Source organism: Myotis myotis, unplaced genomic scaffold (assembly GCF_014108235.1).
Source record: "Myotis myotis isolate mMyoMyo1 unplaced genomic scaffold, mMyoMyo1.p scaffold_m19_p_12, whole genome shotgun sequence".
NCBI classification, from domain to species: Eukaryota; Metazoa; Chordata; class Mammalia; order Chiroptera; family Vespertilionidae; genus Myotis; species Myotis myotis.
In genome coordinates, this window is record NW_023416316.1 from 39,744,267 (window position 1) to 39,770,699 (window position 26,433).

Below are 26,433 nucleotides of genomic sequence, written 5' to 3' on the forward strand. Positions count from 1 at the left end.
GGATCAGGATGGGATGGGAGGGGTATAGCTCAAAACCAAAGTGGTTCCCTGCACCATATCTGCCTGTATCTGCATTTTTCAGCTCAAGAAAAGATAATTCCAAACCCCAGAGAAAATGTGAGGCTAAACAACTAGTAGAAACCCCAAGTAGAGAAAGCAAGTGAGCTAATCTCATGTCTAAGATAGGAAAGAATACCAAATAGACCTGAACTGGCCAACTGTCCAAGACCCAGAAATCTCAGGAGAATAATCATCGGGAAGAGTTCCCTGCATCTGGTTCCATGCCATATATATGTTTTTATTGATTTCAGAGAAAGAAAGGGAGAGGGAGAGAGAGATAGAAACATCAATAATGAGAGAGAATCATTAATTAGCTGCCTCCTACCCCCTCTCCCCCCACTGGGGATCAAGCCTGCAACCTGGGCATGTGCCCTGACCGGGAATCGAACCATGACCTCCTGTTTCATGAGCCGATGTCAACCAATGAGCCACACCGGCTGGGCCATGACATCTTCTTTCACATTCATCTAGGTGAGGTCTCTGCTTCCTCTCAGCTATTTTAAATCCAATGCCCTGTCCAGAACCTTCAAACTGGCCCTCTTGTCCCCAGGGAATAACAGACCCTGGTAAGTACTGGCACTTGGCCCCTTGTGTAGTTTAAAGATATCCTGAACTGTTTCGTTTTTTCCATAACTATAAGGCATTCATTTTATAATTATTTCCTGCAACTGACTCTTACCTCATTTCCATGCTACAGTCCTGACAATGGTGATAATGGTTGCAGTAATAACATCAATCAATACATTTTGTTGAGCACTTTGCATGTGCTTAAACCCTGACTTCATCTCACAGAATCCTCACAAGAACCCAAGGAAGTCACTACTGTCAGGGAAAATAGTTTTCCTCAACTCTTGATGAGTTCTTCCATGTGCAGAAACCCAGAAATGTAATGCTTCCAGCCCCTCTCCATTGCCTCATGCTAGCCCCAGGGAGGAGAAACCATCTGAGAGAAGGGCATGCAGGAGCAAATGGGCATGATGTGGGCCACTGCTCCTCCTCCTCCTGCGAGAGCACAGGCTGTGCTCTGTCCCTGTAGAGGGAGGCCTGGCCTGGCCTAGACTGGGATGCCCACTTGCCCATAAAAAGGGACCACGTTCTTTAATATCTGCTTTAACAAGAATAAAGGCGGCATGTTGACCTCCACCTTTAGCTTATCTCTGGTTAGCACACAACCTGGTTGGATAGGGAGGAGTGTTATTTATAACAACACACACACACACATACACACCTCCCTGCCCATCTCAGTAACTTGTCCAAGTTCCCATAGCTAGTAAGTGACAGAGTGTGAACTTGAACTGGGTCTGTCTAATACAAATCCTATATACTTAACCACTGTGCTATACTCCTTCTCCTGTGCTTTCTTTGCCTACCAGGCCTTGTATCATGCCAGTGCCATACATTCCCAGTTAAACAAAAATACAAGGAAACCCTACCAACTCAGCAGGAACTTGTGACCTATATCCCAGGATTGGTCCCTGGAGGTGCCAGGATCTCTTGAAAAAGGCCCCAGTGCTCCTTTTGAAAAGCTTTCAGAGGACCTCATCTCTCTGTTCATAAACATTACAACCTTTACATCTTTTTCTAATTCATAATGATGCCTCCAAAATAACATGAAAGGAGGAAGGAGCTATCCAGCAAGCAGCTGGTGAGCTTGTTAGGTTAGCACAATAGCCACTGGGGCAGCTGGCTCATCTGGTGTATGCACCATCAACATATGTTCAGTGACTGGCACTTCATAAATGTTAGATCACATCCAAAGTTGCAAGGGCCCTGCGCTTTTTGGAATCCTGATAATTTGACAAAGGCTTCTTCAGTTTGCCTGTTACTTCATATGCAGTCAAGTATAAATGAAAGAGGTAATATTGATGAGCATAATTTTTAAAAGCTTTATCCAATCCATCTTGAGGGGTGGCTTTAAACAGGAGTTGAAAAGCTTACGAGAGGAACACCCTCCCCTTCCACCCAGACGACCCACCACACTCCTCACATTTTTCTCCTTTCCTTAAAACTCCAACAGCAGACATCTGGAAGTGACTAAAATAGCAGTGACTCCTAGCCCAGCCAAGGTTTGACTCGGTTTCCATATCAGCATGCATGGCTTTCTGTGTGGGAGCTCTCTCCCACCCCAAAATCTGTGACAGAGAAACCACAGTATGAGCCAAGTTTCAAATGAGCACAGAGAAGTCCTGTCCAACTCTGGGCTCCATGCATCTGCATCGTCTATTAAGACTCTAATTTCTGTTTCAATGCTGCAGCTGGTCTAGTCTATAGCCGCTAACACCCTTTGATAAGAAAGAGAATGCTTTGATGATGTAGTTGCTAGGAAACAACCCATGTAATTATTTATCTAAGTAACTTTTATTTGCCAAATACTATACATAGGTGAAGTAGAGACTGGATTATAGAGGCCCTCAAAAGAGTTCTGCACAAAAAGTATTTTCTTCATAAGTGCTTATCACCTGAAATTATATTAGAACTCCACCCCTGTGGTGTTTCTCATGACTACAAATAGAGTGAAAGAAACATTCTATCCCCAGGGTGGTAAATGAGTTTCAATATCCTTAGCAATTCTGTGTAAGTTTTCGCTATTATCAGACCACTATTTTGAAGAAGAAAAAAAATCATGAAGTCAAAACTGATAAGAAAGGAAGATGTAACTTCCATGTGTGCCAAGACATGAGAGAGTACCACACAAGTTGGGGTACAGTTCTATTTCTCTGAGTTGTTAACAGTCAATTTATACCTTAGTGTGAAAAGTTTCAAGCATGGATGAAACAGAGATGATGTCACAATATCTGAGAGAGTGGGACACAGGAGAGAAGCAAGACATGAAAGGCTAACAACACCCCAAACCAAGGTTAGCTAACTTCACAAGAACAGCAGCCAGCCTAGCCTTAGGGGCTACATGCTGATATCTAGCCCAGGGCCACTCCTTCTCTCCAATCAGGCTCAGCAAGCTTCCACCTAATGCTCTGCTCACCTCTGAGCGTACTTTCCTTTTGCCACAACCCAGACCCAGAGTTATGAAACAAATGCCATGTGGCTCTTCGAGAGGGCATATGTGTTGATGCCCTCAAACCTCTTCCTCCCTCCTAGACAGGTGGCACTGCTGCTGACACCTTTCCCCTGCTGGCTTGTGGATGCCTTGCTCTCACAATCAGGGCTCCCTCTTCCTGCCTCTCCTCATATAAGCCATTTTTGCATGGGAAATAGAGTTAATTTACTGGATCCTCTCAGGACTCCACTAAACTTCAACACTGAATCCTTCCTCCATGGGCCTCCAAGTACTTTGATATATATCTGTTAGTTTGGGGCTGTCACATTGGATAGCACATCCAATTAGACCATAAGGTCCCTGTGGGCAGGGATTATATGTTAGTTATCTTTTTATTCCCAGCATCTGACATTCAACTTATGCTTGCGGAATGACTGAATGAAAAAAAGAAATTGCTTCTGGTGGTCATTAGCAATCCTCAGTTAGATTAAGTTCCTTTAAATTTTCATCTAAACCACTCTTTTCTAATTTTCTGCTCTCTACTACCCATTTTAATAAAACAGAGTAAATCATTCAAGACAGTAGCATGACTGAGAATAACAATCTCATGTGAGAATATAATAAATCAAAACACCAAAAAAATGTCTGAGAGACACTAAAGCTGGCAAAATGCTTTAATTTTTTCTACTAACTGCCTAAAACTCTTACAAAATGAGACATCTCAGTGCTATAAAATGAGCTGCTATGCGTGATTTCTTCCCACATAGGAAAACTGGTCTTATTTCACAAGGTAGACATTAAAAGCATTATATTATGGGTGTTTGTTGTTCTTTGATTTCTGGACTTGTAAATCTACCCATTAATTCTTTGAAGTCATGCAAAATGAAGCATTGTGAATTCAGATATGAAAAGCAATAGATGTGGTCACTGGGACACAGGCCATACTGGGACCGTAGTATTATTTATTTAAGAATGAGTTTTTTGCCGAAACCGGTTTGGCTCAGTGGATAGAGCGTCGGCCTGCGGACTGAAAGGTCCCAGGTTCGATTCCGGTCAAGGGCATATACCTGGGTTGCGGGCATATCCCCAGTGGGAGATGTGCAGGAGGCAGCTGATCGATGTTTCTCTCTCATCGATGTTTCTGACTCTCTATCTCTCTCCCTTCCTCTCTGTAAAAAATCAATAAAATATATTTAAAAAAAAAAAAAAAAAAGAATGAGTTTTTTGAAAAAATAAAAATATTTTTTAGAAGTAGAGAAAATATTGAGACTACTTAGAAAAAAATGAATTAATTCAGAAATTTTCAATCCCATATTAGTAGCCCACATTTTATTTCAAATATTTAAGATTAACAAACATAATTAATTTCAAGTACAGTTTATAAGCAAATAATGTCTATTAGAGATATATGATGCTAGAACTTAGGATAAAGATTTTACTGAATTGCTTTTAAATGTTTATAAATTTAAATATTTGTTACAGTCGATGTACTTGACTCATGATTTCGGTGTTATTTGTATTATGCAATATAATTTAATAGTTTACAAAGTTCTAATCTAACTCAATGGCTCAGCATTTAATCTATTAGGTGGACAGCCAGTATTTAGATGTCAGCAAATTCCTACCAGGTAAATTGAGCTCTTCCAAACAATCTTAGTCCCTCACTTGATCATAACGATAGATTGTCCTTTGGTCTCACATTCATTTTTTCTTCATCCAATCTGTTGAGTTTTTCAAAATCCAAGTGTGATAATGCCACTATCCACCCACCACCCACTTAAATTATTTTTAATTGCTTGAAGGAAAAAAATTATCATGGCCTAGATTGTAGACAGCCTCACATGGTTTGATAACCTTCTATCTCTCCACTGCCATTTGCCCCTGACTACAGACCCCAAGGAATTCGTTTTTCAAGTTGAAGAGACCAGAAGGAAACCAAGAAAGCTAAAATAAAACCCAGCTATCTCTCCCATCACATTATAGACATGTCATACAGAAGTCCAGGAGCAGCAGGTCAAGAAAGTTATGAAACAAGAGAAAGAACCTAGGACCTAGAACAGAAAATAAGACACCTCTCCTTTTAATCAACCTCATGAGCCTTTGAACCAGAGGGACCAGCGCTGGACACTGAGGAAGTAAAGCAAATACAGGACCCAAGATGGACAGCCCTTAGATCCTTCCAATCCCAGTCCATGTGCCTGAGCAGGGCCCCCCTCTGCTCAGTGAAGTCTTCAAAAGAGTTTTACTATGGGTACAGATTAGAGGATCCTCACCCCTTTCAATCTATGACCGCCAGGCCAGGGATGAGTATGTCTCAGAGTGCACTTGGGAATCTACAAGCCCATATTTGTCCCCAAGAAGCCTAGCAGTCTGGCTTGGGGTCATTATTTTGCCCTCACCAATGGATAATTTATGATCTCTCCGCTGAGTCAGCACTTGGCTAGGTTGAAACAATGGCTGTGGCAGGGAGGTTATGTTAGTGTGTTTAAAGCTTGTTGAAACTAAATACCACCAACAACAGCAACAGTTTTGATCTAGTCACATTTTCAGAGCCAAGAGGCCCTGTGGCAGCCCTGTGGGTGTGCTGCTCAGATCCCCTTCAGAAGACAGTCTCCAGCTGCCACCACTTTGGATTGACCCAGAAAGATCCTGATGTGTTCATCCGGGGAACACACACGAACACACGCACACACACACACACACCAGGATGTCTCCAGCCAATGACCGAGCATGGTGAGGAATACTAGAGCCAGGTTATTCTTCAGTGACATGGGAATCCTCCAATGGCCATTTCTTGCTAGGAGTCTAACCATTAGCCCAGCCAAGACTTTTTTCAGAATGGCGCTACAGTCTGAGACTCTTCTACCCAATCTTCCTTCCCTCTCTCCTTCCCTGGTTGTCAGACCTGCTTTGCCATCTGAAGACTCTCCCCTCACCCCAACCCCAGCAGGCTCATTTTCCCCTTTCTCACCTATAGTCGTCCCCCTGCCCCGTTTCTCCTGCAACTAATATTGTTTTGGGCGTCTCTTTCTCAGGAAACCTGAAATGATTTATCCTTTCAAAGGACCCCCTGAAAATAAAGATGCATTTGAACTGCTTCAATATTCCTAAAGGCAAAGGTGTGTTATTCCATGTATGAATCATAAAAAATATCTCTCCTAAATGTGGTCAGTATAATAAGGGAAGAAAGAGCTTAAGACAACTGAGATATGTCTGTGAGGAGATGCTCTCACTTTGAAGATCATTACTTAAAAGAGCTGTTGACACTGATAAAATAAGGAACTAAACTGCTATTTGTTAACATTCAGAAAGTCTGTGACAGTCTCCCTCGAGGACAGACCTAAGGAGGAGATGTGGAGAAAGTGGGCAGCGCAGAGGAATAGGCTTTGAATTTGACATGAAAGTCAGCCACATTTTAGCTTGAATTTCAGTGTCTCCTCTAATTAGAAGTGCTGTCTTTGGCAAAGTAACTTCTCTGAGTCCTAATCCCCTCAATTATGCAATGATTATTGAGCTTCATCTTGAAGGGTTGTTATAAAATGTAATGTCTGGGTCTGATTAACACATAGTAGTTGTTAATTTTCCCCTCCTGCACAACAGAGCTTCCCCCACCTCCCGCATCTATGAAGACCAGCAGAGCAGAGAAGGAGAAGGTGATGTACCATTTATTCATATGCACTGTACAAGATGCCCTCAAGATGGAAAGCGAAGTGCGTTCCCCGTTATCACAGCTCAGATCTTTACCCATATGATCTCACAGTCTGATGTTAGCTCAAGCTATTCCAAACTCCACCTCAGTTCCTCGCTCTCTCTCCATATCTAAACTATACAGTCTCTTCCTCTTTATCATTCCTGTATCATCCTTGTGCCAACACATGCATCTTCTTCTTACTGACTTAAACTCTTTCTCCTGATTCTACAGCTTCAAATAAAGCTATTTCTGCCAATTTGATTCATAGCATACCAATTAGATAATCTCCCAATTTCTTACTACTTTAATAAAATGTATTTCCCCCTGATCAGTAAGATCAATCACTAGGTACTCAATAAAAGGATTAAAATTATGGTGCTTTGAGAAGCTGTAAGATTGACTGGCTTAGCATATATCTAATGGTACTTGTCTACTATCAATTAAAGGGAATTTGGATGAGTTGTGATACATGCTTATAAGTCACAGACCTCTGAGCTTCCAAGAAGTTATTCTGTCAGGGAAGAGAGTTTAAGGGGAAGTCTGCAGCTTCTAGCATGAAGTTCAGCAGAGAAGCAGCTCCCTACAACCTCCCCCACCTCCATCCTAAAGGGTTTCTGACCTTCCCATTTTATAGCTTCCTCTACCACAAGAGGTCATGCCTGCATCTATTAACCGTGTTCTATAAATATTTCCTTCTTCTCTCTCTTTTTTTTTAAACAATTTGTTTTGGGGATATATATATATATATATATATAATTATTGATTTTTACAGAGAGGAAGGGAGAGGGATAGGGAGTTAGAAATGTCGGTGAGAGAGAAACATCGATCAGCTGCCTCCTGCACACTCCCCACTGGGGATGTGCCCGCAACCAAGGTACATGCCCTTGACCAGAATCGAACCTGGGACCCTTCAGTCCGCAGGCCGACACTCTATCCATTGAGCCAAACCAGTTCATATTTTTAGTTCTTCCTTTCTCTGATATGACCAAATATCTGAAAATGTCAATCATATTATTAGTTTTTATTATTATTAACTGGACTTGACGTTTATTATCTTGCTAGTCAGAAGATGAGAAACAGAAATCAAAATTATTTCAGGGGGGCATAGTAATAAATTTTTTTGAAATTTACATATGAAAGGGGGTTGGGGAGGAAGAGGGATGGAAGAAGTAAGAAATAATAGAAAGGGAACATAAAATTGAAGAAATAAAAGCTAACTTAGAGGCCATCTACTCTAAACAAACCTTTCCAAGCAAAATATTAGCTGCTTCCTCAGGGCTCCCCACTATCTTTCTCTTCATTTTGCTAACTTAGCACATAACATATTGTATACTGGGTGCCTATGTATTTTATTTTATTTTATTTTTTTTATTTTTTTTTGGTGCCTATGTATTTTTATTAAGTTCTCATGAGTACCTGGAGATGAAGAGAGTCATGTTCCAGTCATCTTTGTAAAACCAGTATATATTATATTCCATAAATAAATACTGAATTGAAACAAAAATGCCAACAGACAGGGGTGATTTTAGATCCCAAATGCTACAGAGTGAGGGCTTTATTCTATATTTTGCCTATTTGTTCACAGACTAGGAACTTTTGTAAGGTTTACATTTTCTGGTACAGCTCACATACATTAATATCTATGGTTCTTATCTCAAGGCTCTACAAATGCCTGCCCCCTCCCTGTTACTCAGATTGCCAGTCAACAGGATTCATGAAATCCTCCATTGGTTGAGAACATAAGGGGGTCAAAGAAGATGCAGCACATGTGTAGCCTCTTTAGGAAGCTCACAATTTAGAATCTTAAGGATCAAATTCAAAACATCTATGAAATAGACATTTATTGTAACACTACAAACGTGAAGGCTGCTTATTGTTTTTCGCTCCTTACTTCCATTCCCAGTCTACATAAAAATTTATTCTCATTTGCTATTTTTCAAAAATTCCTTGAATCTTCAGTTCGCCAATCTCCACCTGGCTACTTTTCTGTCCTCTACACTTTCAAACATCTCCAACCTGGTCACCATTTTAAGAAGGACATGTGCCACAGACTTGAATCACACTCCAAAATGATTTTTCAATGGGCAGGGATGAGTCTCTGCCATAGCAATAAACCCCATGCAGGGGACCTGAAAGAGGAATACTCATTTTAGTGCTACAGTGGAGTAATCCTCATTTGGGTATTGTTTAGTAGTTAGAATTTAGCTTTGCTTGGTATTTAATATTTAGCTTTATTTGGTATTGACTGAATAGTAACACTAAATAGACTTGTTTAGGAAGTTAAGAGGTTAATATGTAATGTAAAAGCTCTAATTTCCTAAGAACTCAAAAAGCACTTTTGCAAACTCTTCCTTTGTTGTTCTCCAAAGACAGAGATAAGAACATTGCTTGCAGTCTTTGAACTCTGAGCTCACCTTCATTCAGAATCTGTTGCCATTTAATCATATTATCATCTTCCCAAACCCTATTTACTCTATTTACTCTTCCTTCCTTCCTTCCTCCCTCCCTCCCTCCCTCCCTCCCTCCCTCCCTCCCTCCCTCCCTCCCTCCCTTCTCTCTCTCCCTCCCTCCCTCTCTTCTCTCTCTCTCTCTCTCTCTCTCTCTCAACAGGGGGAATGTTTAAGACTTTTACCCAGCCCCACTAGAGGAGGCCATAGAGTTTCAGAACAAGGAAAACTTCATCTACCAACACAGCTGTGTGGAGACACTTACGTTGAAGTCGTATAACACACCAAAGTTCGCTGCTGTTGCCTCTTCAGCTCTGGGAACTGTCTTTCTAGGTAAACTGCCATAGGGCAAACCCCAGAGGTACTATATGGAGAAGCAAAGAAAGCAGTTAACAACTGGAAACAAAGTCTGAACTGCACATGTGATCACAAACCGTTTTGTTTAAAAGCAATTCTGAGCCTTTTCATGAGAACTGTGGATCTCCATGTGGGGTCCCCTCTTCTGGGAATCTCCTATTAAATTCAGAATTCCCAACAATGAGAGTGCTAAGGGCCCTGTGCTTTGAGTTTAGTGGACCACCAACAGTTGGGCCAACCACAGTGCCCAGAAGGCTACCCACCACCCCCTTCAAACTGGTCTCATTTGGGGAGGTCTGGGAAGGACAGTCTCATTTGAGGACTGTAGTGTTCTAGAAAACAAGACTACCCACATCTTCATGCGGGTCGGGTGGGAGAAGAATCTCTCCCTCATGCCAGGGAAGAGGGTTCTCACAAGTAGCACTCAGAATTTGAGGGTGATAAGAGGGAAGACTGATTATGAACCTGCTTCACCACTAATTCAGGATTACTGCCCTGATCAGTGCTATCAGAGTAGAACAGGTTGCTAGGGGCAGACACAGCCAGTCAGGGAGCAAGAGTAGTATCCTATCAGGAGCTTTGGTGAGAACTGGGAAAAGCACCCCTCTTGCCCCGGGGTACCACAGGGCTTGCCAAGCAGATGCTACTGCTTCTTTGAGATGAAAGCTCCCCTTCCCTTGGGCTGGGGGTAGAGTTTGAATATGGATGGAAATCTGGGTGACTGGGTAAGGGCTGGAAATCAGCCCCTACTCCCTTTAACCACACAAGCTGCTCTGTTTCCATGGCAACCCGGCAGATCCTCTGACTTCCTGGCACTAATCAGAACAGAGGGTGAGTTCCACCTGTTCTATCTCACCCCAAAGTTGGGGCCACAGAGGATCGAAGAGATTAGGGTTTGCCCAGGGGCACAGGAACTTTGGGCAAAAGGGCATATGCATCAGAGGAATACTGAGTGGGGTTGCTGAGGCATCTGAGAAATGGAGCCTTGTTACCAGGAGGTGACCAGCCCTGGCCTCTGTGGTTCTGTAAAGTGGCATGAAGGATACCCATCCTCTTTTGTTCCTTCGCTGGAGTCGGTAATCATTACCCCCCAAAAAACAGGATGCCCCTCAGCATCTAACACAACCTGTACAAAAGCATCCCAAGCTTGCCCTGGCCAGTGTGGCTCAGCTGGTTGAGCACCATCCTATGCACCAAGAAGTTGCCAGTTGATTCCCAGTCAGGGTTGTGGGCTTGATCCCCAGTAAGTGGCGTGCAGGAGGCAGCTGATAGATGTTTCTCTTTCTCTTTGACAATTTTCTTTCTCTCTCCCTCTCCCTTTCTGTCTCTCTAAAATCAGTTTTTTAATAAAAACCATCCAGAGCCAATATGCTTCCGAGTTCTAGGACTACACCCAATCAAACACATATTAGCTCCCTCCACTGCATACTATTAGGGATTCTGCAATTTCATATAGTTGGAACAAGTTAGCTACAATCTTTCATTTCCTCCACATGGAGGCAGCATGGGGTGGGAGAAACAGTAAATTCTGCTGATCACTCTTCATGGATATATATAACCTGAGTCTGACACTAAGGTGTATCATAGTAGGCTGTGTTAAAGTTTCAAGTTTCCTTAGAGAGATGAGCAAAAATAAAGCTGGGATTAATTTGAAATAGAAAAATACAAACACATTCTGCTTCATTCCTTGAAAGTTTTCTCCTTGGAGATGAACTATACAGGAATTCTGATCTATGTCCACTGTCTTCTACAAGCCAAGTAGCTATAGAACCCCCAGAATTACCTGAAGGACTATACGACTAATAGATTAGGGTGCAAAATCTGAAAAAAAAATCACTCTGGGATGCTAGCTAAATCCAATAAGCATTATGGACTCAATTTTCACATTTTTTAAATGGGGGGACAAAAATTCTTTTATAGCTTAAAAATTCTTTTAAACTCATAAATTTGTTGTGAGGCTCATTAAGTATAAGAAATGAAAGTGTTTTACACTTATAAAAAGCAAAGAACTCAATGAATGTAAGGCACTATGAGTATGATTATGCTAATGGAGGCTGGATACAGAAATGGGCCCTGATTTGAAACCATGGGGATAAAAACTTTCAACACCAAGTTTTGGCTGTTTTCCATGCTGTACTGAACAAATTGGTTTTGAAATATTGGTACCTAAAAAGACCCTTTGCAGATTAAATAAAGCCCAACGCAATTTATGTATGGTAAACATCCAAAGAGATCTTTGAGTTATTTAACTTCACGTGGGTGAAAGGCCCCAACCTCACTCTTGCTTCTTGGCCTTAGCTAATTCTCCCCACATCAGCTCGGGGCTTTTCCTTCTTCTTCAATCTGTTTTATTCTCCTCTCTGACCTTGGTCCAAAGGGACCCCACCCCCATGTGTGCGTGCATGCGTGTGCGTGTGTGTGTGTGTGTGTGTGTGTGTGTGTGTGTGTGTGTGTGTGTCTGGGTTACCTTACTTTGGAAAAAATTTGCTCACTTTGTGTTTCTTTAGTATGGAAAAGCTGGATGCCTTGAGTTGCATTAAGAAGCATTTCTTTCCAAGCAAACTTGGCAACAAAGCCTCCCTCTTTCTTCCTTTTGGGCCCAAGGACCACCTTGGGAATGTGACGAAGCCATGGACCTTTTCCCACAAAAAATGTACATGTAAACATACACATGACATTTTATATGAATGACTTCAGGAGGCTCACACACCCTTTAGAGCAGTGGTTCTCAACCTGTGGGTCACGACCCCTTTGGCAGTTATGAAGTAGCAATGAAAATAATTTTATCGTTGGGTCACAACATGAGGAACTGTATTTAAAGGGCCAGAAGGTTGAGAACCACTGCTTTAGAGCAAGGATTAGGACGTTTGGCCCAATGGCCCATGGGCACCATTTTGAAGATTAATTTTGCCACAAATACTATGATTCTAAGGGTGGACTAACCAGACCTCTTTGGATGCTTACCATACATAAGCATTCTACTCTTACAGAAAAAGGAGCTTTTCTAAGAGGTGATCACATGGGGATCCCGTTGCAGTGTGCTATGGAAACTGGAAGTCAGAGCCTTACCTCCGGCAACATGATGAGGCTAAATGTCAGAATGAAGAGAACCATATTTACTCCATACATCCATCTCATGAAGAGGAAATATGAAGCCACCGATGAGCCAAACTGACCTATTACAAAGAAAATTAAAAAGCTGAAGAACTTCTGGGTAAGATGGTGGTACAGGTACATGCAGTACTCAAACCCTCACACAACCACATCAGAATTACAACTACACTAGAGAACAACCATCATGCAGAACCACCTGAAATCTAGCTGAATGAAAGTCCTTCAACTAGGATTTAAAGAGAAGATACATGGAGATTGGTAGGAGGGGCAGAGGCACAGAACAGGAGTCCCACACCCACATGTGATGGATAAAAATCAACTGCAGTGGTCCCCCCTGAGGAGCAAAGTGTCCTGGCCCCTACCAGGCTTCCAGGCCCAGGGTTCCAGTGCTGGGAAGAGAAGTCCCCATAACTTCTGGCTGTAAAAATCAGCAGGGATTTTGAGTGAGATCAGGCTTCTGGAGTCCTAGGCAGTGTCTCTTAAAAGGGCCACAGATGGACTTACTCAGACTCACTCCCTCTCCCTCTGAGCTCCAGCACTGGGGCAGCAGCTTGAAAGGAAACAGGGCAAGAGCTGGAATGGTCCTGGGGATGTGAGTGCAGCACAGGGAGTATGGCCCATCGTGTTCTAACAGCTGTGTGGTGTCGGATGGGTGTTGAGATGATCACTTAGTAAGTTATATCATGTCTGTTCACTGGGTGTACACCTGAGGCTAGAATGGTGTTGTGTGCGTGCTCTTAAGAAAAAAAAAAAGAGAGGGAAAAATTAAAAAGTTGAAAGGACAGAACAAAAGCTATGTCTTGATAACCTTCCAAAACAAATCTGCTCATTGCAATATACTGGTTCCATTCACATTTACAGTCTCTAGCATTCTTCTTTTTCTATTTGAAAGAGAAGATGTTCATGATGAAAGTGCTGTCTCTTAAGTAGCTGTAGTTGTCTAAAATGATCATGATCTACACCTTATACTCCATCCAAGGAAACGCTGCTTTTGTTTAGCAGCTAGGATTGCCATCTGAAGAGCTTATTGTATTCCTTGAGTTAACACAGTTAAGTGAGCAAATAGAAATGTAAAGTGTTTACTACAGTGCCTGGCCAGTAGTTAGTTATCATTAAAATTATACATATTCGCTGCACTTCATCCTCCTTTTTTCCAGGCAAACAATACTCTCTCAAACAGTTTACCACATCCCTTAGAAATGGTTGTCTGACGGGCCATCTTGTGCTGTTTTCCCAGAATAGCAGCATTTTACAAGTGCAATGCAAAAGCTGAAGGTTATCCACTTCACACATTTCCCGTCAGGAATTATCTTAGATGTGAAGCACAATGTCACAGACAGGGTTACTTCTTAATACAACTTATATTTTAGTGAGGTATGAAAACAACAAATATGTGGGAATTTAAAAATAAAAAATATATATTTATCATAATATATATTATATATCATATCCTATTATACACCATATATTATATGTATGTGTATTATATATATTTCACATCTTATATATGCATATGATAATGAATGATATATATGGATGTATCACATAGGTAGCATATATATTATACATAATATGACATAATTATATTACTATAAACATTATAGCCAGATAGGTTCTATAGTACAGAGAGGAGGATGAAGTATTGAAAAGGGTTGCTTTAGACAGCTGGTCAGGAAGGTAAATCAGAGACGGTAACATCTGAGCAGAGATCTGAAGCTGGAGGAAGAGGCAGGAACGCCCCCAGCTGGGGGGTAATCGTTCCTCAAGCAGAGGAATGGGTGAGAACAAATATCACGAGGGAGGTAAGAGCTCAGACAACCGAGGAACAAACCTAAAGCCTGTCATAGGAGCACTAGGAACAGGAAGACAGACCACATCACGAAGGGCCTCCTAAGGCAAGAGAGAAAGTGAAGATTTTATTTCAAATGAGATAAGAAGTCACTGACAGGTGTTAAGCAATGGAGGGAGGGGGCAGTTATGACATTTCAGAAATCACTTCAGCTCTGGAAAATAAGTTGGGAAGGGGTAGGCAAGAATGTGTTGTCAACTTGCACCTGACACAAACAGCATAAAGTAATCTGTTCGATGCTTTTGAATGAGGAAAAAATATATACGCATTCTCTTAAATTAGAGAATAGAAAAGGGAGAAAAAAACAGAAACTTGAAGTCTCAGGCTGAGATGTTATAGAGTTACAAAAGCCAAAGATTATTTGATTATCACTTAAGGTTCAGCATCAAGAGGCTCGTTTTCCCAGTCTTCCCAATTCTCATTTTTAGTTGCCCCAAAAGAATAATGAACATCTTCAGTCACCTGCTGCATCAACCCCTTTGTCCTGTCTCATTCACAAAACACCTGCAGTGACCAAGGCTTCCCCTGGGCCCTCTGTCTCTGAAACATTACAGGAGGAAGAAGGTTCGTGTGGAGCAAACTGCAGCCTCTGCTGACTAAGATGAGATTGAGCTCACGTGAGAGTCGTACCTCTATTTTTGGAACTTAGTCTATTCTTTAGGTACCATCTTACTTTTTCCCTTAAACCAGAGGCAGTTTATATAGAAATTTAAAAGGAAGGTAATATCTGTGTAGATGTTTTAAAAGACATCAATTCATTTGAAGTCTGAATATTTGGATTCCTTTCACTTTGTAGAGGGGTATAGAGTTCCAAAGGTGTGTTATTTTCATAAGCTTGCTCCACCTCTCCCCCCACCCACCTCCCCACCCCTCCACCCCCCCACCCCCGCTTCTGCCCCCCAGCTCTGCAACCAGATGCACTGGCCCAAGTGCAGAAAGGCTGAAGCAGATCCGCCCCTCTCAGGACACCTGATCATCGCCTGGCTCCCAGTGATTTCATACCGTTTCATGGCTCTTATCTATGTTCTCTGGTAACTATACCTGAGGACTGCCTCAGCCAGGTTCACTTGTCATGTCTTATTGAAAGCAGTGGACTTCTAGCTTGGTAATCGTTACAGTTACTCACTAACTGGAGAAGAACCTAGGTCTCTAGGTATCTGGGGTAAGCTTTCCCTTGGAATCACACTTGACATCCTCTGGTGTAGAGTCCCAAGCACAGGATAGAGGCCTTCCAGTCTCCCTCCCTCCCTCCCTCCCTTCCTCCCTCCCCTCTTTCCTTCCTTCCTTCCTTCCTTCCTTCCTTCCTTCCTTCCTTCCTTCCTTCCTTCCTTCCTTCCCTCCTTTCCTCCTTTCTTCCTTCCTTTAACAGTTTTGGTCTTCTAATTAATACCACACTCTCTCCCAGCCCCTAACATATAACCCCTGGCAAATCAGTATAAATACTAGTATATCTAAAGGTAAAAAAAAAAAAAAAAAAAAAAAAAAAAAAAAAGAAAGAAAGAAAGAAAGAAAGAAAAGCATATTAAATGTCTCAGAAAGTATCCCCTTTCCCTATAACCCATATCTATTATAGATAAAATATACTTTAAACTGCCCTGGCTTGTTTGGCTCAGTGGATAGAGTGTCGGCCTGCGGACTGAAGGGTCCCAGGTTCGATTTTGGTCAAGGGCATGTACCTTGGTTGCGGGCACATCCCCAGTAGGGGGTGTGCAGGAGGCAGCTGATCGATGTTTCTCATTGATGTTTCTATCTCTCTATCCCTCTCCCTTCCTCTCTGTAAAAAATCAATAAAATATATATATATATATATATATATATATATATATATATATATATATATATATATATATATATACTTTAAACTCCAAAGCTTCCAAACTCCAGTTCTCAGGCTTGAAAGTGGCTTCATAATGATTTTATTTGGGAATAGAAGCCATATCTATCTGTTTTCTTTACTGAATCCAAAGTGTAGAGAAAATAAATTACAGGGAAATCAATTTCATTAAAGCCAGAGTGACTGAAGAAAAAACCCAGACACAGGTCAAAAAGACCCCAGAATCCAGAAAACAATGTTCCTTCCACATGACACCTACCCATGGCAGAGGGGCAAGAATAACCAAAAAGAAAAAAAAAAAGCTTAAAGGAGAGAAAACAAATCAACTGGCTGATATTAAGTCTCTATAGGACCTTTCCCTGTCTCAACATAAAAATGAAAAAGAAAATTTCCTTCTTTATGTCCATTTATCCTAGCAGTTCTCTCCTACTGGAGGTTGTTGACAAAAATTGGCATTCACTAAAAACAGAAGCCTTAATATAGTGTGGCTAAAAGAGCATGATGAACACAACAGCCATTTCCATGTACTTAGTCTCTCAGATAAAACTTACTTATTCTTGTAAAGAATAAGAATGAGGAGTAGTAGTAGTAGTAACCACTAATATACAGGGTAGGGCAAAAGTAGGTTTACAGTTGTGAGTACATGAAACACAGAGTGTATTATCTAATTATTATTTATTCATTATTGCATTATTTTCCATACAAACAACTGTAAACCTACTTTTGCCCTACCCTGAATGTTGATAGTCAGTATGGTGTACTAAGAACTTGATCAGCATCAACTCGTTTTACTGCCTCTAGAACCTGGTAAGGTTAAGTATTATTAGTCCCGTTGTGAGGATGGGGAATTAAAAACAAACACACAATAGAGGCAAAGGAGGCGGGGGGGGGGGGGGGGGGGCGGGGGCGGGGGAGTAGACATATGTAAGGCTTTAAAGATTTAAACCTAGGAAAAAAACATGACTTAAACACAGACATTAAACTGAACCAAGACTTCATTAATAATAATAATAGCTACCATTTACTGAATCTTTGTTTCAAACAGCTATGAGACCTCTGCATGTTAATTCATTTAACCATCATCAAATCCCTGTAAAAAGAAAAATATTGTACTCTCATTTTACAGAGACTTGGGATTATAGGCTACATAGCTAATAAATGATGCAGCCGGGGTTACACAGGTAGTGAATGATAGTGCCTGGTAGTGTTGATCTATACGTGTCTGACTTCAAATCTAGATCTCTCTTAGACACAGTACTATATTACTCCTCAAGTAGAATCATAGCTCAATTTAAAAAAACTATGCTATATAGAATATGCAATAAATTTGTGTTTAAAACGATATAGATAATATCCATTGATCTGCTAAGGCCAGTCAAATTCACCCATTTGGATGGTGCCCATAAATGATCAATTCTTTTTCTATTTACTATAACTAATAAATGCTGTTTCTATAATGTATTATTAATATAGTAAAACAGAGTCTTTGGTATGTATTAATGTAAGGCCTTAGGCTTATGTGTATTCTTCTTCCTGAATTTTCTTGTGTTTCTTTTAAATTAAGGTTAAAGTTTCACCCTCCCTCTGGTTATTTATTACTCAGGCAAAGTAATTTGTAGTCTGTCATCATGTATAATTTCCTCTTGAACAGATGGGTAACAAGACAAGCAGATAAATGTGAGCATTTCAAAACTGGAAAATACCAATTAAATCACCTGCTGCATGAGTACAATATAAATGCCATCTCCTTCGGCTAGGATACAAAGTAGTTTCTTTCCAACTGGTCTAGGGATGGGGAGTTAATGCGGCAAGTTTGTATTCTCTGGAGCCCTTAAGCTAACAAAGAAACTTGAATGAGCATTTAAAATCTGTGCTTATGGTTGCCTATCTGAAGATCTTTCCAGTCTGAAAAACAGGCCAATCAGACCTTAATTTTGATGCTGAATTCTATTAAAAAGAAGTCGATTTTGATTCTGGGAAAGACTTATAATCTCCAGCTTGAAAGACATTCAACGACTTAATTCATGACTTGAATGGTAATGTTAGTGTCACAATGGGTATAGATTATATTTCCCAGGAGTACAAATATACAACTTCTTCAGTAATGAGCAATACAAGGTAGCTAATGATGTGAATTACTTCGGGCAACCCTGGGGGTTTAGGCTGGCCTCTTTACAAGGCTGGCAGGACAGTGAAACTCCATGGCACCCCCTTGTGATGTAGAATTTCACAGCACGCCTTTGTGGTAGGAGTTATCAAATCTATTTTGTGTATTAAAAAAGTTGGGAGTCATCAGGTGAGTACCTGGTCCACACTGGTCAACGGGATCCAGGTCTTAGTGGAATCACGAGGGAAGCAGCATAAGTTTTAGACTTAACTTCAGTTCCCCTCTTCACACGCACACACTAGGTCATTTGAATGTAAAATCAATCAAGAGTCTTGACGTGTGTTGGTCAGCACAGCACTGCTAGTGCCTAGAAACATGCCTGATAATGGGAGGTGCTAAGTGAGTATTTGCTCCATTAACTAATCAGTCAAGTCAAGCTTATTCTGTAGATTAAATGAGGTATTATTATATTTAGATAATTCTTATTTCAAAGGAAATTAATATATTTCTGATCCTTTTGTAAGTGTAAATGGTCATTTCTTTAGAGGAAATTAATTTTTATTGGTTTTATAATGTAAGATATATAATTTAAAAATAGGATACTCATTAAACCTACATTTTTCTGAAAAGAACTCCCAGAGAAAGTAAATTATGCAAGTCTCTCAATATAAATCTGTTTTCCATTTAACAATTTCAATCATTTACATTCAAAAGTATAAAGAATGTCATGTGCTTACAGATATATATATCTAAAACTGATAGTAATTTATGAAATTATAGAATCTTGAGTTGAACATGGCCTTGGGTAATAACTAGATAAACTCTAAATTTTGTGAAAACTCCAAATGGGAGAACAGACAACCAGAGATATAAAAGGATTGCCCAAACAACAGAGTCAATAGGGCAAAAGACTCCAACCTTCAGAAAAACAATTCCACGCCCCACTTCCTCATGCAGGTCAGCTTCCAACACCATCACAGACACATGCTTTCCCTGTCTTTGGTAGGCTATTTTTTGTGAGATGGTGAGTCCAACCCAATGACTCTGCTAGTATACTCCTAGAAAGGTTTCAGACTTTTCAACTATCGTTAAAAATCATAGTACTTTAGGAATCTTATAAAATGTGGAACATATAAGTAAATAAATAACTGACTTAAAAATAAATACCTGATAATATTTATTATGGAAAATAATGCCCCAAGTAGAATAACTATTAAAGATATCTACAACTACTCATCTTACTATAGACCTGGTAGAACCCTCCCTAGGACCTGATGCAAAAGAAGAAATTTATATCTTCCTCAAAGTAAAAATCAGCATAACCCACTGGGAAAAGCACAAGCTTTGGGCCCAGACAGACTTCACCTTTATCTCAACTCCTCTACTAACAAATTCTGAGACAGCGAGCCACAACTCTAAAATAGGAAGGCTTATGTGCACATTGCAGGCACATTAAAGATTAAATGAAATAGTGTTTGTAGAGTGACTGACTCACGATGGCACTCAATAAATGATCATTGTGATGATGATAGAACAGAAAATTAAGGTCAATTCGCCACAGTGAGGCAAAGCACCATTAAAGGTGAAGAAAATAGGACCACCTAATAAAATAATAAATTACATATTGAAGGGAAAATAATCCACATTTGCTCAAATTGTCCAGTCTGACTGTTTCAAATTTTCTGGGGGAAGAGAGGAAAAGAAAAGATAACTGAAAGTAGTATAGGGTAGCTCTCAATTTGATTTTTCCACTGTAATGTACATGATAGATGGTGATCATAGGTGTAACTCATTTTTCCATGCAACTTCCGGCAATAAAAATAATTCCATCTGTTTCTATCACACTCGAGGCAGGCTACTGCAACACTAGTGAGCATGACATTTTTATTTAGATGGGCTGGAACCTGCCCTATCATTAATTATAAATATCTTGGGATACATCTCATAACTGATCAAGATTCAACCCTATCATTTTCAGAAATGAGTAGTAGACTGTGGCCCAGAGGGATTAAATGACTGGCTCAGTCAGTGCCAACAGCTAATCTATGGCAAAGCAAGAACAAAATTGTATCAGGATCTTAAAGTACCATATTTCAGCTGCACAGTTAAAACCTAATGATTCCACAATGTCTGAATTTGTTTTTTGATGTGTCTTAATTCCTTCAACTTCATTGAATGGTAGATATTTGGAGAATTTGTTTATATATAACTAGAGGTCCGGTTCACAAAAATTTGTACACTGGGGTGGGGGGGCCCCTCAGCTCAGTCTGTCCCCTCTCACATACTGGGAGCCCTCAGGGGATGTTCTACTGATGGCTAAGCCTACTCCCTGCTTCCCTTGGGGAGGGGGCCTAAGCCACAGTCTGGCCTCCCTTTGTGGGAGGCGACCGGGCTGATCAGGGGAAGGCACCAGCCCCATCACCCCGCTGCTGCAGCCACTGCCAGTCACAGCAGCCACCAAGGTGTTTTCATCAACACGGACTCCAGTCCCTTCACCATGAAAAAATGACAATTTTCTTTAGGCATTTTCAAGATGTGTCTTTCATAGGATATGACATTTCTTTTTTTTTTATCCTCACATGAGGATATGTTTCCATTGATTTTTAGAGAATGTGGAAGAGAAAGAGAAAGACAGAGAGAAACATCAAAGTGAGAGGAACACTTTGATTGGTTGCCTCCTGCATGAGCCCTGACCTGGGCCCCGGCCAGGGAGGAGCCTGCAACCTAGGCACATGCCCTTGGTCAGAATTGAACCCAGACCCTGCGGTGGGCAGGCCGAGGCATTATCCACTGAGCCAAACCAGCTAGGGCAGGATATGACATTTCTTAGCCCTCCAACAGCAGACCTTCGTTTTTTTCACTAGGAGTGTGGTGAAAAACCCTAGACCACCTTATTGGATTCTTACTATCCAAGTTACTAAGAATATTACCAGTGGCATACAGGGAGCTGTATGAGCAGTCAGAAAAGGTGTTTCCTATGTAGTTCACACCAATTGCTGGCTCGGCCCCTGCCCAGGCCTAACACCTGTGGCTGAGTCATTAGGCCTGAGCAGGGGACCCCCAGCTCTCAGAATCGCCGGCTCCGCCCCTGCTACCCACCATCGTGAGCTCCCTCCCTACCTTCTGCCATCGCCGGCTCTGCCCCTGCCCAGGCCTAACGCCTGTGGCCAAGGTGTTATGCCTGGGCAGGGGGCCCCTCAGCTCCAATTGCAGGCTCCGATCACTGCTGGGCGCCTACGTATGCAAATTAACCACCATCTTTGTTGGGTTAATTTGCAAACTCATCCAATTGGCTGGTGGGTGAAGCAAAGGGATGGTCAATTTGCATGTTTGTCTATTATTAGGTAAGATTTTACTCAACACATATTTATTAAGGTCAAACATGTTCTAGGCCTGGTGATCCAGGAGTGAATAAAACAAAATCTCTACTTTCCTGTCTTGCAGAAGAAATGAACACAAGTAAAATAAAACAAAATTATATTAAACATTCAATCAAAAGACAGTATTTTAGATTATTGTGCATAAATGTTGAGGAAAATAAAGCAAGAAAGGGATGGTACAGAAATATGTTGGAGGGAGTGCAATTAATAAGCTGATATGTTTTAATTCATTGCCATGTGATAATGCAAGATTGAGGGCAGGGAATAGTAACTCCGAAAGTGTGCACAATCATGTCAGTGAGGCATCCAGCAACTGTGCTATCTCCCTGTGGAGGCCCCATTTTAATAATGCAATGCCACATTTACCCAGCAGGAAAACCCAGGCCCAGGAGAAAATCGGGTCCTAGTCCACACCTTTAGAAACCAGAATATGGCAAGATTGTGCTCAAAACTGGTTTTAAAAATAGTATCCCTGCCCTGGCTGGATTGGCTCAGTGGATAGAGAATCACCCTGGGAACTGAGGAATCCTGGGTTCAATTCCAGTCAAGGGCACATGCCTGGGTTGTGGGCTCCATCCCCAGTAAGGGGGCATGCAGGAGGCAGCCAATCAATGGTTCTCTCTCATCACTGATGTTTCTATCTCTCTCCCCCTCTCCCTTCCTCTCTGAAATCAATAAAAATATATTTTGAAAAAATGGTATCCCTTTTTCTTTATATTCTTTGTTTTTAAAAATAACTTACTATTATATTTACAATATTTTAAATTTTTTATTTGCCTTATTATAAGCTTAGAGCATTGTTCTAAATAGGTTTTTCTTTAAGTATATTCTCCTGTCTTCCTGTACACTGTGAATATTATATAAAAATGAAGGCATAATATGATATTCAGACAGCAAGTTCTTGGATGATTATTGCTTATTTTACTTCAGAGGTTTGAAAATGGGCTCTAAGATTTCTTCATTCATTTTAGACATTCATTTTGATTATTGTCTAACATGAGAGTATATATATTTTTCAATGTCAGGTTCATTGCCCAAGTAAAATCTCTGCCTTCCCATGATATGACTCAATGTCCTTGTGCACAACACTGACTTTCCTGTGTAGGAGAAAGAACAAGATCAGAAGGGGAATATTTTGGTGGGAAGGGAGAGTGGGATCTCCAGTGCTGTGATGGGTAAGTACTAGTAAGTCTTCACAGTGAGCAAAAAAGATGTAAAACACAGGTTTATTTGTTTGTTTTCTCATTATTTTTAATCTTTCCCACTAAGAAAGGCATCTGATAAGCTTATGAGACATTTAACTAGGCCAACCTCCCATCTGAGATCTGTTGAGCACTTACTTTCAATTGCTTTGATTTTATTTTCCCATGGGACACAAGCAGCTTTGAAGTTCTCAAAATCACGGAGAAATTTGACCCATTTCTGAAAAGGAAGCGAAGAACATTAAGAAAGCCCAACCTCTTGTTTGTCAAGATGTTCATCCCCAGCCCCAGCCCCAAATCTCACAAAACACTGAGCTTGGAAAGAGCTCTCTGGCACAATATGTTGCTGTTTGTAAATAAATAAATAAATAAATAAATAAATAAATAAACAGGGGAAACAGTACTTGCCTTCCTGTTCTCCACTCTTCTCCAGACCAATTTACTTCAAAAATGTTCACAGATCCTTGTTTACAGAATATTTGCTTAAAAATACCTGTTTATTCTGCCAGACATAAGAGAGCAGGGACTGATTTTGCATCTAATAAGGTGATGGGCAAATGGTATTGATTAATCAAATAAATATTCATCACATGAAGAAATCAATGAAATGTGAGTAAGACATAGATCCTGTCTTGAAGGTCTTCTGGGTCTATTAGAATATACTGTATATTTCAATACAAGATGATAAGTACTGTGACATGGGACACTTCACTTTGGTAGAGGTAGAGCAGTCAGCTAAATGGAAAGCTATGGTGTCATAGGAAAGGGAAGAAGAAAAAAAGCCACAAATTTGTTTTAATAAAATAACTTCCTTCCACTGTACTCCATAATGTTGGGCCATCCAGAGGATCGCTTGGAAGAATGGGGACAGATAACTTTGCATGTGCGTACATTAAGCTGGATAATGTGTGAGTTGCACAGGCACATAAAGCCTACATAACAGTATGAGGCAAGTCTGAAGTTCTAAGATTACCTAAATGAAAAACATCCCAAATGTCCATCTATAATAGAATGGATAAATTGCGGTCTCTTCATACAATGGAATATTACATGTCAATAAAAATGAACTATAACTCCCATAACATGGATGTATCTCATGAACATAATATTGCATCAAAAAAGCCAGAAACAAAAGCATAAATACTATATGATTTCATTTACTTACACTGTAAAAACAACAAAACTAACCTATGAGATTATATATATATATATATCAAAAAATATATTATATATTATATTTAAGATATATGAACTTTATTCACAAAACATCTTTATGGAAACATATTTACCTTATTTTTAAAGAGGGGATAATAGTACCATGTACCAAACTTGCTGTGATAATTACATTTAAATATAACTTTATAGAAGGATTTAATTCAGTGCTTGGCATATAGTAAATACTAAATAAATGTTAGCTTCTCTCCTATATTTTCCAAAATTCCATATTTCATTGGTATATCATTTGTATTGTCTTATTTACTATCCAATTCACAGATTATGCTCATGGTAGGGAAGACCTATATATATGGTTCTGTTACTTGTAGACATTTGGAGAAAGAAATGTTGACCCTGAACCTCTTTACTATCAGGTAATGAAAATCAAAGGGGCAGTCTTTTACTTTGGGGAGTGATAAAATTACACAAGTAAATCTTTTGCCATGAATCAATGTTTCTGAACTTAGTTTTCAATTAAACTCCTCTAAGGGGCCTTTTGGGATTTTTTTCTGAATCACCCCTCCAAGTTCTAATATCACAGATATAGTGTATATGTACTGTGTATGTATATGTGATTTAAACATATAAAGTGTACTTTTTTCCCTCTTTCTCAGAATATAATCAATTTTCTCCCCTTTACAAGTCAATATGGCCTCCATTACGAATATATGGCATCAACCAAACTGAGTTATGGAAATACTTACCTTGGCCATCATCATCTTAAATGCAAACCACCGCTTTCCTTTTCCTTTCCCAAGAGCTCCTTCATTCTCACTCACAAATTTTTTTGCTTCCCTAAGAAAAGAAAACAAAACAAAACAAAATAAGGGGTGGGTGGGGGTGGATGGAGATTAATAGAATATAGAGGTAGTGAACATTTAATTTTATTAATTTTTCAATCTTTTTTCTTCCAAACCCTTAACAAGTGAATCTAAGCTGTATTTCATGACCTAGGAACTTGTAATGGATATTTAAGATTTTTAAATTTTGGCCAGTAAGAATAAGATATTTTAGTCTAGCTTATTTATCAACTGAAGTCATTGAAAAGTAAGGAATTTATACTGAATGTCAAAATAAAGAACCCAAGCTCTTCTCATTTCTACCACATATAAAATTGAATCTGAACTTTATTTCAGATTTTGGCAGTCAGAATGTTTATTTTAAAATACTTTCTTTCCTTCTTTTCTAAGGATTATTTAAAAAAAAAAAAATAGGGCAGAGAGTTTAGGACAAACTGACATGCAACATACTTATTGACCTGGTATTTAATCTTGTAAAAGAAATTATGAGTTAAAACAGAAAAATCACATTATGTAAAGCAATGTGATTGAGGGAAGAGGAAAATAGAAAGGAATCCTCAACAAATGACTTAGCCCTGCATTTAGAAAGGGCTTCAAATTCATATTTTACCATAATTTCCAAATATTTATTTACAGTAGTTATATTAGTGTATTTGTTTAAAAAAACATCAAAATGGGTAATATAAACATGCTAGAGGCTGGTGCACAGATTCATGTACTGGTGAGGTCCCTCAGTCTGGCCTGAGGGGAGTAGGCTGAAACCAGCTCTCCAACATCCCCCAAGAGGTCCCGGATTGCAAGAGGGTGCAGGCCAGGCCGAGGAACCCCACTGGTGAATGATCGGGGCCGGGGAGGGACCACGGGAGGTCTCCAGGGAATGTCTAGTCCATCTCGCCCAGTCCTGATCCACCAGACCCCAGCAGCAAGCTAACCTACTAGTTGGATTTTCTGCCCCCTGGAGGTCATTGTGCATCATAGCAACTGGTCAAACAGTTGAACAAACAGTCGGACACTTAGCATTTTAGGCTTTTATTATATAGTATTAAAAATGTACACTATTTGTAACTTTGGTCAATTTTGTTATTGTTGTTTATTTGATATATGAAAAATCTTTATAAAGTAGAGGTGGGCCAGGCTTGTTTTGACATCACAGGGGCCATAGAGAACCCAAGAGATAAGCCAGACCTGGACTGTGATCATATAGGTGTAGTGCTGTTGTCAGCTGGATGGCCCCTGGAATATGCAGTTTTACAGATAAGACCATTCAACACATGACTATAAATAAACTTATTAACAAACAAAATAAATCTTGAAAAATAGGAAAAGTCGGTGAAGGATTATTTGTAAGGTGTTCTTAGCGCTGAACTCATGATTTTATGATA

The 26,433-nt window shown here is 40.1% G+C and overlaps 1 protein-coding gene across 1 annotated transcript in view; it reads right to left on the reverse strand.

The window, feature by feature from the left end:
- Nucleotides 1-26,433, reverse strand: part of TMC1 (transmembrane channel like 1) — a 122,412-nt gene that overhangs the window by 40,907 nt on the left and 55,072 nt on the right. Inside the window, exons 5-8 of the mRNA XM_036329113.1 lie at nt 24,956-25,046; nt 23,175-23,256; nt 12,620-12,726; nt 9,459-9,557 (exon numbers count right to left, since the gene is read on the reverse strand). Coding sequence (XP_036185006.1) covers nt 9,459-9,557; nt 12,620-12,726; nt 23,175-23,256; nt 24,956-25,046 — 379 coding nt within the window. The remainder of the gene's footprint in view (nt 1-9,458; nt 9,558-12,619; nt 12,727-23,174; nt 23,257-24,955; nt 25,047-26,433) is intronic.